Source organism: Furipterus horrens, unplaced genomic scaffold (genome assembly GCF_987537825.1).
Source record: "Furipterus horrens unplaced genomic scaffold, mFurHor1.1.pri manual_scaffold_13, whole genome shotgun sequence".
Taxonomy (NCBI): domain Eukaryota; kingdom Metazoa; phylum Chordata; class Mammalia; order Chiroptera; family Furipteridae; genus Furipterus; species Furipterus horrens.
This window is the reverse complement of record NW_028327183.1, coordinates 25,844,171-25,864,404: the sequence shown is the minus strand read 5'-3', so window position 1 is coordinate 25,864,404 and position 20,234 is coordinate 25,844,171. Positions and strand designations below refer to the sequence as shown.

Sequence of the window (20,234 nt, the reverse complement as noted above, 5' to 3'; positions counted from 1 at the left end):
GTATAAATGCATTTGGTTTCTCCCAAGGCTTCTCTCCTGCCTATTCCTTGTGTCCTCACACAGCCGTTCCTCTGTGCACATGCTTTCCTGGTGTTTCCCTTGTGTCCAAATTTCCTCTTCATATAAGGACATCAGTCAGATTGAATTAGGACCTACCCTGAGGGTCTTATTTCAATTAATCACCTCTTTAAAGGCCCTATTTCCAAATATAGTCATATTCTGAGACAAAGTTCTACTGAACTTTGAAGGAACACAATTTAACCCATAACATGTGATTACCTCTGTTATTCTCACTTGGTGAACCCGATGACAACCCATGTTGTTCTCATTCCAGGACCTTTACAATTGCTATTTCCTCTTTTTAGAACAGTCTACCTCCAATTCTTTATACAACAGGATTTTCTCAACTTTCAAGCCTTAACACTATCACCTGACAAGAACCATCCCAGACCACTTTATTTAAAGTAACTCTAAAGGTCCCTCTAGCACATCATTTTCTTTCTTCCATGGTACCCACAAGAATGTCAGCTCCAGCAAAAGGTTATGTGTTTTTCCAAACTACCGTAGCCTAGATATCATAATGCCCAGTGTTTCATGCAGTTATGAATGAATGAGTTTCTATAACCACTTGTCCCGTTATAATGACTTTACTTAATCCATTGAGAAAACATGCCCAAGAGGGGCCACATTTTTGCAGAGCTTTCTGAATCTCAGCTCTGACACTTACTAGTTGTGAGAACTCTGGCAAGTCCCTTAATCTCTGAGGGCCTCAGGTTCCCTAACTATATAGCAACACCTTCTTCAGAGCTCTTGAGATTAAAATGATACACGTATGGTACCCAGCACAAGAATTTGACGTATAAGTGCAGGTTATCAACTGAAATGCTATTAGGTTGGATGTCTTCCAAAGTGTGGCACCTGTGGATGTTGTAAAAAATGTCTTTTTAGGTGGTACAGAGCACTGAAGCTATTATCATATCTATTCCTCAGACTAAAATAAGGTCATCTTCTCATCCTCATGTCTTTACTATCTCTTGCTATTCCTCGTATTTAACAGAAAGGTGATTTAGGTTCAAAGACACACACAACAGTTAATGTGAATTTAATACTTTCTGTTGTATTTTTGAAGCCAGACTTCCTGAGTTTATACCCACCTCCTTCAGTCTGTCTTCGGGCTACTTAAAGAACCTCTCTATACCTCAATTTACTCAAATGCAACACAGGGATAAGGGCAGTACCACTCTATGGGGTCTCGTGAATATAAAATGAACTATTACACCTAAAGCGATGTAGAACATAGGAAGCCCGCCATCCACGTTAGAAACTTGTAAAAGAAATGGACCAGGCTGCATGGTGTGGCAACCGTCTCAAAGTCTCACCAGGACAACTGAATGAGTGACGCGCGGCAGGACTGGGTCTAAGAGGCCGGGCGGCACCCGCCACTGCCACTGCCAGGGCAGTGCCTGGTGCGGGGCCTGAGGGCTCCGGCAGAAACCGGAGAGAGACCACAGCTCCTAACAACCAGAGCTCGGTCCTCCTCCAACTTCGGCCTCTTTGGGGTCTCCTTCCGGCTGTTAAGACTCTCTCATCCCAGTATGGGCGGTCGCGCCCTTACCCTGAGCTTCCTGGAATGGTAAGCGGTCCCCGAGGAGATTCGCGGGGAGCCCGGGAGCGTTCAAGCGCGAGGTACTAGGGCTGGACTACGGGGCGGGGAGACGCGCGCCACGTAGGACGACGCCGCTGCTTACGTAGCGACGCGCATGCGCGATGGGGCTTATGGCGGAGAGCGGAACCGTGAGGAAGGTAGCATGGCGGCCGAGCGAAAAACTAAGTTGTCTAAGAATTTGCTGCGCATGAAGGTGCGGGTTGCGGAGGAGCCAGGATGGGAGGGCAGGACTTCCAGGTCCAGGCCGAGGCCGAAGCAACGGGGGCATGGGGGGCTCAGAGAGCCTCCAGCTGTCTAGTTTATTCATTCACTTAGCGCCGGCTCTGCTGTAGGCACTGGAAACTGGATTAGAAAGCCGGCGGATTATCTCATAAAGTCAGCGGTCGAGTAGGAGAGACAGACGTGTAAACAAGCAGCCAGGATACGGCGTATTAAGTGCTGTGATGCCAGAAGCGCCAGGAGCCCCAGGGAACTCACGTGGGCTTCTGCGAATAGGTAGTGGGGCTCAAGTAGAGACTGAGGGGCGGTGGGGGCATAGCAACAGAAACTGGAGAGAAGAGCGAATTCAGTAGTCAGAGAGGCAAAAACCCAGAAATCTGTGGTGAGTTTGAAGAACTAAAGGTAATTCGGTATGTCTAGAAGGCAAGTAGCAAGAAATGGGCCTGAAAAAGTAGACAGGTTACAGCAGGAAATGTTAGGCCAGATTAAGGATTTTTTTATCTTGTGAGCATTGGGAAACTGTTGAGCAGGGGGAACAGTGTCATTAGCTGTGCCTCTTACTGCATCCTGTGGACAATACTTAATAAAAGAAAGACCTTACAGGGGACAGAATTTGCAGTCGGCCCATCCAGCAGTTCTCATGGCCTGGGTGGGTGTTGCGGTGGTGGTGCGATGGAATTACAACAGTTGAGGTGAAAGTGAGTTATGCCAAGCAAAATTATTTTTATATTTCAAATTTAAATAATATCAAAATATTAAAAAAGACAAGGATAGATAAAATGAATATAGGAATTAAAACAGGGGAAACAACCAATCCTTAAAAAAATTTTTAAATAACTTATTTATTTTTAGAGAGAGGGGAAAGGAGAAAGAGGGAGAGAAACATCACTGTGTGGTTGTCTCACTCACACCCCCAACTGGGGACCTGAGGTGCAACCTTGTCATGTGCCCTGACTGGGAAGTGAACCAGCGACACTTGGCTTGCAGGCCGACTCTCAATCCACTGAGCCACAGCGGCCAGGGCCCAATCCTTAAAATTTAAATAACAGCAAACATTTACAGTTCTTGCTATGTGCCAGACACAGTTCTAAGTGCTTTGCATATATCAACCCAAGAAATCAGTGTAACTCCTTGAGTTGAGTATAGTTATTATCCCCCTCTAATAGTCAAAGCAACTGAAACAGAGACGTAAGTAACTTGCCCAAAGTTACTGCTAATAAGCCATGTAGACAAGACTCAAACTCAGGCAGTTCGGCTCCAGAGCCCCTTTGCTCTTAATTACTACTGGTTGCTGAACACTTAGAAATGTGAACTGTTCGATGTCATGTTTAGAGAGTTGTGAGATTTCCAGGAAAAAAGAAACCAGGCACAAATAATGTTCTGAAAGATCAAAGAGTAAGTACTGCCCTTGCAAAATGTTTATTGAGTTGAGCTCGGTTGTAACTAGGGATGAAGAGGGTGAGTGAAAATGAAGGGTAAGTCATAGCATAATTTATAGTTTCTAAAGTATTTCTTTCATGCATACTAGCAAACTTTGAGTTTTATCTTGGCTTATGGTTTGTAATCATGTAGATTTCAAAGAGCGGAGTAGATTGACGGAACAGGCACTGAAGAAATTGTAGCAGTTGTTTAACTCTCGGAACAGTCAAATGAAGATGTGCTGGATGATTAGGGCCCAGACCAAAGGTCTGACTTGGGAGTTAGGAACGGAGAAATTAAATTTTAAAAATAAGTTACCCCTTACTGCGTGGTTGAGTGACTCAACTAGATATTGGAAACAAAGGGGAGGGGAAAAAATATCCAGGTTCTTTATTTGGGTTAACAACTTCATCATTGATAATAATTTTTTTTTAATTATTTATTTATTTATTTATTTATTTTTAGAGAGAGGGGAAAAAAGAAAGAGAGGGAGAGAAATATAATTGTGTGGTTGCCTCACTCACGCCCCCAACTGGGGACCTGATGTGCAACCTAGTCATGTGCCCTGACTGGGAATCGAACCAGCAATACTTGGTTCTCAGGCCGACACTCAGTCCACTGAGCCACAGCAGCCAGGGCTCTGATAAGAACTTATTTGCAGATAGAGTGTCATGAGGAGGAATGGAGCAGCTGCCTGAAGTTATTGTATCCAGTGTAGCTGTTCAGCGGGAGCTGAGTATAGAGCAAGGATGACAGGGTTGAGGATTTAATTTTGACTCATTTGTTTTCCAGTGTACTTGAAGTCCTCTGCCTTGGCTCAGCAGTAGGGGGTAGAGTTTGATCCTGATGAGGAGTAGAAAGTGGAAGATGGAGTTGGAAGGCCTTTTCAGTATGATGGAATTGTTGTAGAAAGGGTGTAAGTTTGTTTGTAAGTTTAGCTCTTGGATTCTTCAGACAGGAGTTGGTGAACTTTTTCTGTAAAGGAATAGATTAATACTTGAGGTTTGTGGGCCAGTCTGTCTACTGAACTTGGCCATTGCACTTCAGGATCAAATGAGTGTGGCTTTGTTCTGGTAAAACTTTATTTACAACAACAGAAGTTTAGCCTAAGGACTATATTTTGTGATACTTGCTCCAGGCCCTCGGATCTGAGTAAAATGAAATTACTAGCTTTAGACTATGTTCTTAGATGCTGTAGAATCAGAGGAATTGAGCTGCTACCTAGGTCTGGAGTTGCTTCATTCATAGTCACAAGGTTTTCTATTTCCATATGTATAGAAATATTGTATGTGTGTGCATGTATTTTGGTACCTATGTATATGGCTATTTGTATACCATAAAGAATATTTAACTAACTTAAAAATAGGAGATAAAAGGGCAGTTGGACAGGATTGGTGAGCTTTACCACAAAGAATATGAGTAATGAAATGAGACATTTAGATTGAAAGAACTATCCAAGAAAGGAAATCTGGAAAAATAAGACGTCTAGAATCATTTACATTCAGACAAGCTTTATTAAACTTTTCTGTGTACCAGGTGCAGCCTAAGTACCAGTAATGTAAGGTGGACAAGGAACATGGTCTACATTCACAATCTTAGTCCTTGGGGAGACATAGAAGAAGTGTAATAAACAATAAATCAGTGTTTATAAGGCTATTGTAGAAGCAAGGAAGGTTTATCAAATGACTTGTGCTCTGGGCCTTCACAAGTGAACATTTTGTTAGAAAATGGAAGCATAATGTTGAATAGGCAGAAGGGCTAGGAACTACAGGGTATGCATTCCAGAAACTGCCATTTCTTTTATGTGTTGAGAATATAGGCACAGTTAAAGGAGGACAAACGAACAAATTGTGCAAAGCCAGGAAATTGACAGTGATACAGGCCACAGAACTTACCCAGATTTCACCATTTCGTCTTGCACTCCTTAATACATTTGTGAGTGTGTGACTGTTCCATATGATTTATTGTATGTAGATTTATCTAACTACCATCACATTCAAGATACAAAGCTGTTCCGTCACCACAGGGTTCCCTCTAGCTACCCCCTTGTAGACACACCCACTCCCTTGTGTTATCGCTAACCCCTAGCAACCACTAATCTATTTTTCATTTTTATAATTTTGTTATTTTAAGGGTGTTATATAAATACAATCATATAATATATAGCCTTTGAGATTGGCTTTTTCATTCAGTGTATTTCACTTAAGATCCATTTAAGTTGTTGAGTATATGAATACTTCCTTTTTCTTGCTGAGTAGTACATGCTATGGATATAACATGGTTTATTTTAACTATTCACCTGTTGAAGAGTTTTGGTGGTTTACAGTTTTTGGCCATTACAAATAGAACTGCTCTGTTTATTTGTGTATAAGTTTTGGAGTAAACACAAGTTTTCATTTCTCTGGGATAAGTGCCCAAGAGGACAATTGCTGGGTCATATGGGTAAGTTCTTGTTTAGTTGAGTAAGAAACTGTCTTAGCTCTTTTCCACAGAGGAGATCCAGTTTCCTCACATCCTCATCATTGATAAAGCCCTTATGTCTAAAAAATTTGTTTTTGGAAGAGCTGGAGTGGAGGGAAAAGCAAGATGGAGCCTGGATAAGGGAGGGAAATAGGGGTAAATGGAAACCAGTGGAATCCTAGACCTAACTGCTGGGTGGTTTCTGAATTCATTTTTTCCTATATTGATACTTGATTTTGCTGTGGTTAACCTCTCGGTTTGGTTACCTGTCCTCTGGAAGTAGAGCTGTTGTTTTTCAGCCTCTCTATTCTGTCCTTCCAGCAGCTAATGTCAGGAGAAGCTAGCAGCAGGAATGCTATTTTATCTACTGGCCTATTTTGAGTTGAACTTCTACAAATTTTAGAATAAAGAGCAACCTAGAGTTGATCAGCATTTTAGAGGATAGTTACAAGTGAAGAGCAGGTTTATAGATGTGGCTTTGCTTTCATCTAAATTTATAGTCCTCAATCGTGCGATGGGATTCCTGAAGAAATGGGGAAAAAACAAATGGAAGAATGAAGTTGTTTGTGTTTTCTTTAATTTGGGGAAATTAGTTGCTGACACTGATTTTATTTTGTTTTGACAGTTCATGCAAAGGGGTTTGGACTTGGAAACGAAGAAACAACTAGAGGAGGAAGAAAAGAAAATTATTAGTGAAGAGCACTGGTACTTAGATTTGCCAGAACTTAAAGAGAAAGAGTACGTTTTATTAGAAATTATATTAATGGTACATTGGGCATTCAGAGCAAAATCCCTGTAAATTTAACTCATCATTTCAGTGACATTAAGCCCATGAAATAACTCTGTTCAGTTTCTTGAATTAGCCTTATAAGTAGTTTTCTAAAATTATTAATTCTATAAGAGGTATACTTGGATACATTTTTACTGGCCCTCGCTGTCATTTATAACTGTGTTTCTCTCTCTCTCGCTCGCTCTGTGTGTGTGTGTATGTGTGTGTCTCTGTCTCTCTGTCTCTTTTTTTTTTTTTTTTTTTTTTTGCATTACATAAAGGAGTCTAGCCCATATCTCTGGTAATTACTGGGGACCTTTTATGAGAATCTATAGTGTACTTGCTGTGTATTAAATTCCAAAGATTAGGTGTGTTCTTCAGAGCTCTCCAGTTTTATTTCAGTTCAACACAATTCTTCATTAGACTGCGCTTCTCAAAGGCAGGTCAAGAGATTTTTGTTTGTTTCTTTTCCTTTTTCAAAATTTTTACTATTAATACCAATCATTTTAGTTAACATTTATTGAGTCAGTAGTGTATGCTAGAAACTGGGCTAAGCACTTACATCTTTTAATTATTTATCCTCAGCAGACTTGAGAGCTGGCTACTGTATTTTATCCATTTTATAGTTGAGGAAACTGAAGCTTAAGAAAAAATAATTTGGCTCAGAATTGCCCAACTAGTCAGTCATTGCTAAAGCTGAGATAATACACTAGACCATTTCTCTTCCACTCTTAAGTTTATTTGGTGCTTGACAAATAATTTTGAATGAAGGAATGATGAACTCACATCGTTCATTAATATATCTAAATTCTTCTGGAAACTACTTGCCGTTTCTCCTTGATGCTTTTTTTACCTTAGTAAGCCTCTGTGCTCTGGGTCTCAAGGACTGAAGATGCCACTTATTATCTTCAGACACTTATGGTTTTTCTTATAAATTTTTTTTAACATACCCATGTTCATTTCAATGATTTTCTCTGTATCTTTTTTGGAAGGTTAGATACCCTTTTCTAAAGATAGAAAGTATGTCCTATCAGAAGGATGGGAGGAAGGTACTTTGTTTTCTTTGCTTCCTTCTCTGTGTACTTGCTCTTCTTTGCTGCTTCTCAGAGAAAGGAAGATGTTAGCGAGGAAGGAGAAGAGAATGTTATAATGCAAGAGATGGTATGGACTTGGAAGTAGGGGTTGTAGGAAGGGACCATTACTGGTAAGGAGCTATAATTTAATTTTATGCCTTGACTAAATTTGCACAAAGTATCCCAGATACTTTGTTACTTACTTTAATTGAAGAGCAGGACTATTTCCATCTTGTTTTCAGTATCCCTTGCCCTCTAACACAAGTATATTATTCCCAGAAAAATTACCTTTAGATTCCTTCCATAGGAGGTAAATATTCTCAAGTTTGTTTGAACTATGATAACAAAATGCGACAGACAGGGTAACATACACACAACAGAAATTTATTTCTCTCAGTTTTAGAGACTCGAAATCCAAGATCAGAAGAATGTGTGCCTGAGTTTAGATTCCCTCAGGGAGAGGCAGTTCTGCAGGAAGTGAGGTGCTAACTAGACTAGAGGGCCCGTGAGAAGAACCTAAAGAATGGTGAAGCTCGAAGTTTTGGGCTCAAGGATCATTTGCATTTTTAAATATTATTTAGAACCCATAAAGAGCTTTCCTTTGTGTGGTTTATATCATGTCAATATTTACATAAGAAATTAAAGCAATTTTTAGAAATTAGGAAATAAATGTGTGACGTGTTAGCGTAAATAACACATTTTGCGTGAAAAAGAACTTTTCTGAAACAAAAAAATTAGAAGAGTGGTGGTGGTTTGCATTTTTGCAAATCTCTCTCAAAGTCTGACATAATAGAAGACAGCTCGATTCTTCTAACTCCTGCGTTCAGCCTGTTGTAGTATGTTGTTTTCATTGAAGTATATAATGGAAGTCCACCCTCACACAGATGATGTAGTTGAAAAGGGAGGGGTTTTTTTTCCAGATCATTCTTTGATACTACTCCAAAACTCAATAAGTAGTAATTTTCTTAAAAGTTAACTGCAGTGTGGAATCTGAAAATATCTGTGAACCTTTCATAATCATTGGTCTTACATTTTGAATAGATTTTTTGTCAATGCATAATTTCATAACATGCATTTCTCATTTAGACTACATTAGTTTAATGAGTTATATAGATTTTCCAAGTAGCTCATTTCATTGTACAGTATCAAAAATCATATTACTATCACCATGGGTTTCATCAGAAAAGTCTTTTAAGTATTGGGAAGCCATCAAGCCCAAAATGACATGTACAAGCTATTCAAAATTCCAATTTTTGCTTGAAAACTTGAATTTTGTTATTGGCAGTAAGTTTTGTTAGTTGTTTCCCACGAGGTGACATATTTACTTTATTCATTTTCAAGAAAATGTCTGCCGAGTACCCAAGACTAAGTAACCATAGCTTTGGTGTACCAAGAAAAAAGTACCTAGTCAACTCACAACTCGATGCATTTTCTCAAGACAGTCATACTTCACTAGCTAGAAGTACCTTAAATATGCTTCCCATTTTGTGTAGGCAATATTTTTTTAAAGTGTAGTCAAGGGCTGAGATCAATAACAATAAATTTGTAGTGCTTCATTGAGAACATAAATACTGGCTTTTTAAAAACTGAACATTGGTGGTGAGCAATATAATGACTGCTAGTACAGTCTGGGATCACTACTTTAATTCATAATAAGATGTGATTTTACCCATAATTGCTTCTGCATGCACTGTGCAGATGTCAATATAGTGGAAAAGACAAATAACATCTTAGTGTTATCAGGGAAATAATTTTTACCTCCTAACATTTTTACCTTCTTCCATTCCGTTCAAGTTCGTAGAGACCTCCTTACTATTTCTCAGACAGGCCACTTACATTCCCCTCTCAAGGCCTTTACTTTTAACCAGGCCCTAATATATTTTTCCACAGGTATCCTCATATCTTGTTCCTCAGTGTCTTCTGGACTTTGCTCAATATCACCCCATCCAAGAGGTCTGCCCAGGCCCCACCTCAGAAAGCAACCAAAGACAAATTCTTTAGCTAAAAAGAATTTGGATGAATTGGATAGAATTGTGTTTTCATGTCTCTTAGGTAAAGGTGGAATTGCTGGATCATAAGGTTGGGATGTATGTAACGTAAGAGAAGTTTTCAGATCAGTCTCCAAAGTGATTGTACCATTTTACATTTTCACTGAGGTAGTTTAAGAAGTTCTAGTTGTTCCACACTCTTCCAATATTTGGTGTTATCTTTTTAATTTTACCTATTTAGTGTTCTAGTGCTTTCTCGTGGTATTTAATTTGCCTTTTCCTGGTGACTTATAATGTTAAAGAACGCTTATGTGCTTATTGGCCATTTCAGTATCTACCTTTGTGAAGTACCTGTTTAAATCTTCCATTCATTTTAAAGAGGTGATTTTGTTTTTATTTAAACATTTTGTATCACATTTTTCCACTCCTCTATACATAAGTCAATTTATTTTGTTTTTGATGTATTTCACAGTAAGCATACAGTACATTTTATGTGTTAACTAGAGTTCAGTGTTCACATAGGTGTTTTTTTTTAAGGTAGAATTAACTTCTATACAGACAGGAGTTCTACTTTTTCCTTTACTCCAGGGCTAGATTAGCTGTACTCCAAGGTGAGACCTTGTCACAGGGTGTTCAGCTTGGTCTCTTCACTCTAGGTACACAAGTCAAACATTTCCCTCCTCTGTGCAAAGTCTCAACATACAATTCCAGGATAAATTTTCTTTCCCAGGTGTGATGAACTGGAAAATGGCCTCCCAGATAATATCCAGGCTTCTTCCCTGGAGCCTGTGTTACCTTATATCCCAAAATTGACTTTTCTGGTTCAATTAAGTTAAGGATCTTTAGATAGGGAGATTATTCTGGCTTATCTGGGGGAGACCAAAATGCAATTATATATATCCTTTTAAAAGGGAGGCAGAGGTTTATGCCATATGGAGGGGAGTACTCTACCCAAAATGATGGTATCTGGCGTGTGGGGGAGTGATTCAGCACAGGGATCCTGGTGGCCACAAACCCCAGACTCTTCTCATGCGACTCTTAAGTCCTTTATGCCCTCCCTCCATCAGATCCCAGGATGAGTGGCTATAAGAGAGATTTTGTGCGCTGACCCTTTAAGAGTGTGATTATGTCTTAAGCAGACTCCAGTCCCTCCGCAGTGGACAGAATCCCCACTGATTTTCATAACCAGATGTTATATGGGCACCTCTTCCTAGCTCTGGTGCTCTGGGCTGGGGAACCCATCTTGGTGATGAGACCCCACACACCTCACAGGGAAGCCCCCCACCCCCACCCCCACCTAACCACCGCAGCGGAGATATCCCCTGCAATCTCAGCCACCCTCTGTGGGAGTGGGGCCATCCAGCCTTTTTTGTATCTCTGCCCTTCCTACCAGTCTCGATGTGGCCTCTTCTATAAATCCTTGGCTCTAAGACCTCTCCAACTAGTCTTCAGTTAGTCATTCAGGTTGCTTTCTTCAGTTTTGCTCCTGGGAGGAAGTGAGTGTAACATCTACCTATTCTGCTACCATCTTCAAAGCTATTTAGTTTTAAGATCATGAAAGAATAGGTTCTTTTCAAAATTAGAATTCATGTTGGAGATTATCATCTCAGTCTGTCAGAAAAAGGCCATCTTAAAATTATAAGATACCTATTGACAAACTTTTTTACAACCAGTGATGTCATATTTTTTTAAATTTCAGTTATCCTTACTAAAAAAATCATTCTTAAAGAAAAGCAAAAAATGTTATGGGCGACTTCTTTGGTGAAGGCCTTACTATTGCAAATGATATAGTAACTATTTTCTTAATATCCATTGGTCTTTAGGTGTTATTCATATAATAAGTCAATCCCAACAACCCTTCAGGATATTATATCTCCATTTTATAGATGAAAATGCTGAAGTTCAGATCCATGAAGATAAAAGCCCAAATATGACTTGTAAATTTATATTAAAAAGTGAGTTTCTAGTTAAGTTAGATTCTTTTTCTTATTCCAACCAGAGCTTTGTCTTATTATTTGGTATAATAGGAGCAGAAGGTAAATGAAATTAGATAAATTTAACATATGGAAAGATAGCATAAGTAAGCACTGAGTCTTGACATTAGGTGTAATTCTGTCCAAAAAACTGAAAATACAATATCCCCTTTATCTGCATAGCATTCACAGACCCATTGCAAGATCTTCCAGAGAAATTTCATGTTGCCATGAGTCGCAACTCTCAGAAGAGTAAGAGCCTGAAAAATTTAAGTGGCTTTGGCCCTGGCTAGTGTGGCTCACTTGGTTGGAGCATTATCCTTTAAACCAAAAGGCTGCAGGTATGATTCCCAGTCAGGGCACATGCCTAGGTTGTGGGTTCAGCCCCCAGCTGGGACGCATACAAGAGGCCCCCAGTTGGGGTATGTATGAGAGGCAACCAATCAATGTTTCTCACGTCAATATTTCTCTCCCTCTCCCTCCCTTCCCCACATTCTAAAATCAATAAGCGTGTCCTCAGGTGAGGATTTAAAAAAGTTAAGTGGCTTTGGAAATAAATAAGATAATGTTAGAATTTTAGTGATAGAAGAATGTCAGAAGCACCATCAGCATTTGGACCTTCTAAGGTGTGGTTTCCTCCACAAGCATTCAGAAAGGCCAGAAACCACAGATGTTATTGAATACACTGAAGAATACTTTATTGATGTGCTTGGATGGGACAAAGGCCTCACCTATTTATCTTTGATGTAGAGCATTTAACATGGTGCCTGGCGTGTACAGGAGCCATTAAAGTAAATATTTATTCACCAAATACCCCAAGTGAATGGCAACAGGAGAAACAAATAATTACAAAATAATTTAGTGAATATATTCTCTAATAATCATTCATACATAAAAACAGTTAACAATAGATTCCTTTATACTCTAAAAATCTTTTAACAGCTAACATTTTTTTGTGTTACAAAATACCCTTAGATGTTTCAGAAAAGCTGACCCCTATATGTTTTGCTATGTTAGGGCAGTCTAAGTATATTCTTTGAGTAATCTGAACACTGATTTTACATATATATATATAATACATACATACATACATACATACATACAGGCAGAGAGAGGGATGTCATGCACACACAGGAGACAGCATTGTGACCATGGAGGACACAGACTTGAAATGATGCAATCACAAGCCAGTGAAGGTTGGCTGCCAAGAGAAGCTGGAAAGGCAAGGAATGAATTCTCTTCTCCTTCCCTCTCAAGGAAATGCAGCCCTGCTGACACCTTGATTTTGGTCCAGTGGAACTGATTTCAGGTTATAGAATGATAAGAGCATACATTTCTGTTGCTTTAACCCACCAATTAATACAGCAGCCATAGGAAACTAATGCACCGAGTAATTGTTCTTCTGGAAATCGTTATTTTTCTCTTGACACCGTTGACTCACCCTGCACATGTACAGCCTAGAATTCAGCCAAAGATTCAAGGGGACCCAGTATGCAGGCCCCGAATTCCTTTGTTTAGTTCCCTTGTGTATCTGGTATGTGACCCATGTATGAATATGTCAGCCACTTCTGAAACCCGAACAGTTTGTCTCTTCACTTCGGTGAGACTGGATGCTGTGTGAGCTTCCGCTCCCCGCCCCACAGCCTACAGATTGCCTCCTGTCGGAAGGTGGGCATTCGTGGAGCTCACCTCATTTGGTTTTCCTCTTCGGCATTGCATTCCTATGCTTTAACTTGTTCACTCTTCCCTGTTTTGTCCTGTTTTATAGTTGGCTGCTGTAGGAGGGCTAGTTAGATACCAGTTACCCCCTTCTGTCCAGGAGCAGAATATCCTGCTTCCTTTTTATCCATTGTATAAATATATCTTTTATTTATTATTTGGCACCACTCTAGAATATAACCTCCATGAGAGAAGAGGCTCTCTTATACATGGCTGTCTCCCCAGCTTTTAGAAGTGCCTCACACACAGTTTGGTTTAATAAGTGTTTGCTGAGTAAATGAATGAATGAGTGAACTTTGACAAGAAACAGGGCTGACTTTCTACCAAAGAAGCCATGAAGGCCAGGTATTTGCTTTCCCAGCGTGCTTTTTGGTTGATAGCAGAACTATAGCCAGATATGCTCACCTGGGATTGGGGTCATGAACTAGGGACTCAGGAGAATCCCTTTTAGACACGGAAAACATCCACCCCAGCATCCTGTTTCTAGGCAACAGTTGCCTGCCCGATACCCTCTGTGATGTCCAGTTTTGGTCCCCCTCAGCAACAGCAGCATCATTTTTACTAGGCTGATTTTGTAGCATGATTTTGATTTTGGATTGACTTCCTATCCACTATTATTTTCACCCATTTTCTAGTTCTGTTCATCCAGCTTTCCTAGCGATTCTGTGAGATACCCACTGTCCTTACAGTCAATTCATTCTCTGCTTAAGTCATCCACGATCCATCATTATTTATAGCTAAACCAACTCATAAATTTTTCTAAAGTTGCCCAGGACTTTGATTTCTGAGTATGTAATAAGAACTAGGTGGGGGGCGTAAACATCAAAGAAATTTTGCTTCAAATTTGAAAATTTCGGGTTTATTACAAATACTTTAGGTCTTTACATAACGCATCTATGTAAATTAAATGTAGTGTTTAGAAGAGACTGTGCCTCCCGCCTGCAGCTCTTGTCTCCTAATGCTTTTGCCAGACGAAGTAATCAGTTTTTATTTTTAACCCTGTTAGAAATCTTACTGTATTTTTAGATGATTCTGCTGAGAACTGTAAGATCGATTTTTGTATTTGAAATCTTGACTTACATTTGCTGTGCTTTGTTATAAGTAGACATACTATTAATACAGGTTTATTTTCCTGTTTAGGAGTTTTATAATAGAAGAGCAGAGTTTCTTGTTATGTGAAGATCTTCTCTATGGAAGAATGTCATTCAGAGGATTTAATCCTGAGGTTGAGGTATTAAATATAATTGCTTCAAATTTTAAATTTTTCCAATTGAATTCTTTCTGCTAATGATTGGATTTAGGTTTTTTCCCCACCAGGTACCATTTCTCCTCATTATATGGAAAATAACAAGTCTTGAAATATTGCCATAGCTATTTAAAGAAATTGCAGGCGCTGCACTCTAGTTTTATGGAAGAATTGAGTAGATAATTTAATATAGCAGTAAGTCCCTGACAGTGACACTGTTAAGTGTTAGAATTTTAGCTCAGGTCCTTTAGAAGAATGTCGGGATTTTATTCATATGATGCTATCATGAAAAGTTATTTTCTGACATCTATAAATGTATCTTCTCTAATGGAAAAATGTTTACTTAAAAATTGAGTAATTTGATTTCTTAATGGACAGGTTTTGATACTAGCTTGTAAATAGATTTTTAAGACTCCTCGGGAAAGTTTATTTAAAAAGTAAATATTCACCTTATAGCTGCACTGTTCATTTGAATTTTCCTGCCTCTGGTTTGGAAAGAAGCACAGGCCTTCACTTAAGAAATATTAGAGCTCTGGTTGTGTATTAAAAGCCATCCTATCAGGTACTTAACCAGCCAAATGGAGGTCTTTTTAAAGCTTTAGTTTATAACTAACACTTGAAGCCAGGGTTTCTCAGTGCTGGCACTATTTTTTATTACTATTTTTTAATTCTTGCCCGAAGACATGAGTTTTTTAAATTTCTTTTAGAGAGCGAAAAACAGAAAGAAACATCAATGTGAGAGAAACATCTATTGGTTGCCTCCCATACATGCCCCAACCAGGGATCAAGCCCGCAACATAGTCAGCACAATACCCTCTAGATCCATCCATGTCTTTGAATATGGCAAGATTTTCTTTTTCATGGTTCAGTCATATTCCATTATATATAAGCACCACTTCTTTATCCATTCATTTATTGATAGAAATTTAGTTTGCTTCTGTATCTTTGCTATTGTAAATAATGCTGCAATGATCATATGGATATATGTCTTTTCAAGTTAGTGTTTTAGATTTCTTTGAATAAATAGAAGTGGAATGGCTCGATCCTTCTTTGTCTCTTGTTATAGCCTTTGTTTTAAAGTCTGTTTTGTCTGGTACCCCAACTTTTTTGTTTGTTTTTTCCCATTTTCATGAACTGTCTTTTTCCATCTCTTTACTTTTAGTTTGTGTGTGTGTTTCAATCTGAGATGAGTCTCTTGTAGACAGCATATGTAAGAGTCTTGTTTTTGTATCCATTCAGCCATCATGTCTTTTTACTGAAGCTTTTAATCCATTTGCATTTAACATAATTATTGATAGATATGTATTTATTGCCATGTTATTATTTGTATTCTTGACCTTTTTTAAAAAATATATTTTCTATTGTTAGCTTTTTAAAATTTTTTTTTTTTAGATTCTATTTATTATTTTCAGAGCAAGGGGAAGGGAGGGAGAAAGACAGGAAAACATCAATGTGTGGTTACCTCTCACACGCCCCCAACTGGGGACCTGGCGTGCAACCCAGGCATGTGCCCTGACTGAGTATTGAACTGGCAACCATTTGGTTCGCAGGCCGACACTCAATCCACTGAGCCACAGCAGCCAGGCTTTTTTTTTCTTCTTAAAGAAGTCCCTTTAACATTTCTTGTAATACTGGTTTGATGATAATGGACTCCTTTAGCTTTTTGTCTATCTGTCCTTCAGTTCTTTTTTTTTTTTTTAGATTTTATTTATTTACTTTTAGAGAGAGGGAAAAGGAGGGAGGAAGAGAGGCAGAGGAACAGCAATGTGTGAGAGATACATGGATTGGTTGCCTCTCGCAGGCCCCCAACCAGGGTCCTGGCCAGCAGACCAGGCATGTGCCCTGATCAGGAATCAAACCAGCATCCTTTTGGTTCACAGGCCAGTACCCAATCCACTGAGCCACATCAGCCAAAGCTGTCCTTCGATTCTAAATGATAGCTTTGCTGGATAGAGTAATCTTGATTGTAGGTCCTTGATTTTCCTCACTTTAAATATTTTATGCTATTGCTTGGCCTAAGTGTCCGTTGAGAAATCAGCTGACAGTCTTATGGCAGCTCCCTTGTAGGTAGCTTAACTGCTTTTCCTTTATTGCTGTTAAGATTCTTTCTTTGTCTTTAATCTTTGGCATTTTAATTTGGTGTGGGCCTCTTTGGATACTTGTTTGGGATTTTGAGCTTCCTGGACTTTTATGACTGTTTCCTTCTCCAGATTAGGGACGTTTTCCATCATTATTTTTTTTCAAATAGGTTTTCAGTTCCTTGCTCTTTCTCTTCTCCTTCTGGCACCCCCAAGAAGTAAATGGTGGTACACTTGAAGTTGTCCCAGAGGATCCTTATACTGTCCTCCTTTTTTTGTATTTTTTCTTTCTGCTGTTCTGATTGGGTGTTTTCTCTTCCTTATCTTCCAAAGAGCTGATTTTGATCATCTGCTTTATCTGCTCTACTGTTGATTCTTTGTAATGTAGTCTTCATTTCAGTTATTGTATTTTTCATTTCTGACTGGTTCCTTTTTATTTTCTTTCTCCATTTTTATGTTTCCTATATCTTTGTTGAACTTTTCACTAAGTTCATCTACTCTTTCCTTAAATTCATTGATCTTATAACCAGTGTTTTGAACTCTGCATCTGGTAGATTGCTTGGCTTCATTTTGTTTTATTTTTTTGGAGTTTTGTCATGTTCTTTCATTTGGGCCATGATTCTTTGTCTCCTCATTTTAGCTGCCTCCCTGTGTTTGTTTCTATGTATTAGGTAGAGCTGCTACATCTCCCGGTCTTGATAAAGGGTCTTTATGTAGTAGGTGTCCTGTAGGGTCCAGTGGTATGGTCTCCCCAGTCCCCCAAGATGGGCACTCCAGCTGTGCCCCCAGTGTAGGCTGTGTGCACCTTTCTGTTGTAGTTGATCCTTGATTGCTGTTGGCATATCAAATGAGAGGGATTTACCCTCAGTTCAGTCAACTTCAAGGACTGGCCAAGACCACCATGGACAACCCGCAATGCAGGAGTCTAATCCCCCACCCACTACTGCCCCACAAAGCAGGACTCATTCAGCAGGTCTCTGGTGCCCACTGAGTTCGTCTCTTGAGTGTGTCAGTCATGAAGGCGTTTGGGTTGTAATTTGGCATGGTCTGAAAGCTGGCTGCTGCGTTTGCTGGCTCTGAAGCTTCCCAGAAGGTTCAAGACAACGTCGGCAGCTTCCTATGCCCTGCCTGGAGCTACAGAGCCATCTGCAGATGGCTGCTTCTTGTCCTGGGCTTGGAGGAGCCTGAGAGAGGCCAAGCTGTGAACCAAGGCCAGCTGCTGCTGGTGCTTGGTCTGGGGCCACTTAGCAAGAAGTATGGGGTAAGCTGAGACCAGATGCTGCTTGTTTGAGAGATTTTAGAAAAGTCCACAGCATGAGCCAGGATAAGCCATTTGTATGGAAGAGCCACTGGAAATGGCTTGGGTGGGCTCTGTTGCAGAGGAAGATTCAGCAAAGAAACAATGGCCTCTGCCAGTACTTCCATCTTGGAGAAAGCTGTTCTTCTAGCCTTCATCCTGATGCAAGACATTCAGTCCTCCCCACATGTCCCTGGAGCCTTTCAGGCGGCTGCCCCATAGCTGGAGCTCAGAGTAAGTAAGTCTGTGCACAGGCCCATTAAAAGAAATGCCTGGAGCTCTAGGAGCCCTTCATCTAGCTCAGCCTCAATCCCTGCTGGATTTTACAGCCAGAAGTTATGGGAACTTCTCTTCCCAGCACTGAAACCCTGGGGTCAGGGACTTGGTGTGGAGCTGGGACCCTTCACTCCTCAGTGGAGATCTCTGCAACTGAGCTACCCCTCCCAATTTTTAATCACCGTATGTGGGTGTCACAGTGTGTCTGCTTTAGATAAAAGTGACTAATAGTAAGATTTATGATCCGAAGTACAATTTTAACCCATTAACAAATCTAGTCTAGTGGGGCTTTGTCTTAGTATGTTTTTAATTCAGAGCTGACTTGTGTTAACACATTGTGGAATAAAGTATTACAGAGAATTCCCTTATAAATTTTCGCTAGTCCTATAGATTCTGACTTTCTCTACCTTCAAATACATTTGACACTAGTTCCTTTCACAAGCCTTTTTCAGCCCACATAGCCAGTGTTGGTGTATTTTTCAGAAATTAATGATTCAGATGAATTCTAAGAACAAAGCAGAAGAAGTTGAAGATGAAACAGTGGAGCTTGACGTGTCAGATGAAGAAATGGCTAGAAGGTAACTGTTACCTTGGAACAGCTTTGTAACCTGGGCCGCCCAGCATTTAGTGGCTCTCACATGTGCGCTCCTCGTACACCCTGGTCTATCCCAACAGGAAGATGACTGTTTCTGCTCTCTCTAACATGACCTGGGTGGGTTCAAACCTCTCTTCGGGTTGGCAGTTAAGGGCCCATTTTCAGTGCTGCTTCCAATACATATTTTAAATATAATTTCAATTTACTTAGAATAATACAAATAAATAAATAAATAAATAAATAAATAAAAAACAATTTAATTATTCTTAGAGAAGTTCATAAGTTTTTAACTCAGATGGCTTATTTTAATTGTTTTTTATTTATTCTTTGTTGCGTTCTTGACAAGACTTGATTCTTACCTTTGTATTTGAAATTAAACTCTTGCTATTTATCATCTTAACAGATATGAGACTTTGGTGGGGACAATTGGAAAAAAGTTTGTCAAAAAAAGAGACCGCATCAATTATGAAGAAGATGAGAATGGAGATATAAAACCGATTAAAGCAAAGAAGATGTTCTTAAAGCCCCAAGATTAAAATGTATGCCTTAAGATATAGCTCAGGAATGCCTTATGAGAGTTAACATGTGTTAGAACTCATTCCAGTGGTTTCTCTATAGTTAGTAATACTGTAATGTTTATTTGTAAAGAAATATATAATTTTGGAAGCATGCTGTTCTTGAAACAGGTGTATGATGGATGTTATACATCCTTTGCTTAATGGCATTCATCAATAGTGGGTTTTTAGCCCTTGATCTTCAAATGTACAAAGGTACATGATTGCTTCCTAAAAGTTTTTTGACCCAGATTTTTTTTTAATGTATCTCTACAGTCACTGACCTAAAATTGACTTATAAAGTAATACCAGTATTTAAATTGTCCTTATGTTTACATTTTACTTCAAATTACTAATAATATCAAGCCAATTCATACATTTTAGTATCAAATGCCATGAGAATTTATTATATGTAAATTCATCAAGAACAGCATTTGCATGTTACAAGGTCATTGTCAATTTGTGGAATTATGTTTTTGTTTTTGTTAAAGCCTTTAATAAAAAAATAACTTTGTAATCATCTGTTTTCATATACTTTTTCTATTCTCTTATACTTTCAAGTAATAGTTTCAGTGTAATTACAGTGTTGGAACTTTGAAAAACCAGCCACTAATTTAGAATATGGTGGTATATTAGATTCTATCATAAGAAATTTCCTCCTGTGGGTGAAAACCAAGTATCAATTTCTTATAATATAGCTCAGTAGAATTCACCACTCACCAGACCATTTGTAGTCTACTTGTTTATTCTAAATAGTAAGTACAGTAACCCATGGAATTTATGTATGTGTATGTCTCTGTCTGGAGATATCTACTTAGGACTTCATTTTATTCCTAGCAACTAAATGGGGTATGTGTCTCCTCTCTCTCTGAATCTCCTTAATATTTTTTTAGTCCTCACCT

The 20,234-nt window shown here is 39.1% G+C and overlaps 1 protein-coding gene across 1 annotated transcript; it reads left to right on the top strand.

The window, feature by feature from the left end:
* The first annotated feature begins 1,761 nt into the window (after positions 1-1,761).
* MPHOSPH6 (M-phase phosphoprotein 6) lies at positions 1,762-19,852 on the top strand. Its single transcript, XM_090260616.1, has 5 exons — positions 1,762-1,859; positions 6,390-6,502; positions 14,427-14,517; positions 18,667-18,761; positions 19,182-19,852. The coding sequence occupies exons 1-5, from the start codon at positions 1,809-1,811 to the stop codon at positions 19,312-19,314; spliced, it is 483 nt and encodes a 160-aa protein (XP_090116742.1). The 5' UTR covers positions 1,762-1,808; the 3' UTR covers positions 19,315-19,852.
* The last annotated feature ends 382 nt before the right edge of the window (positions 19,853-20,234 follow it).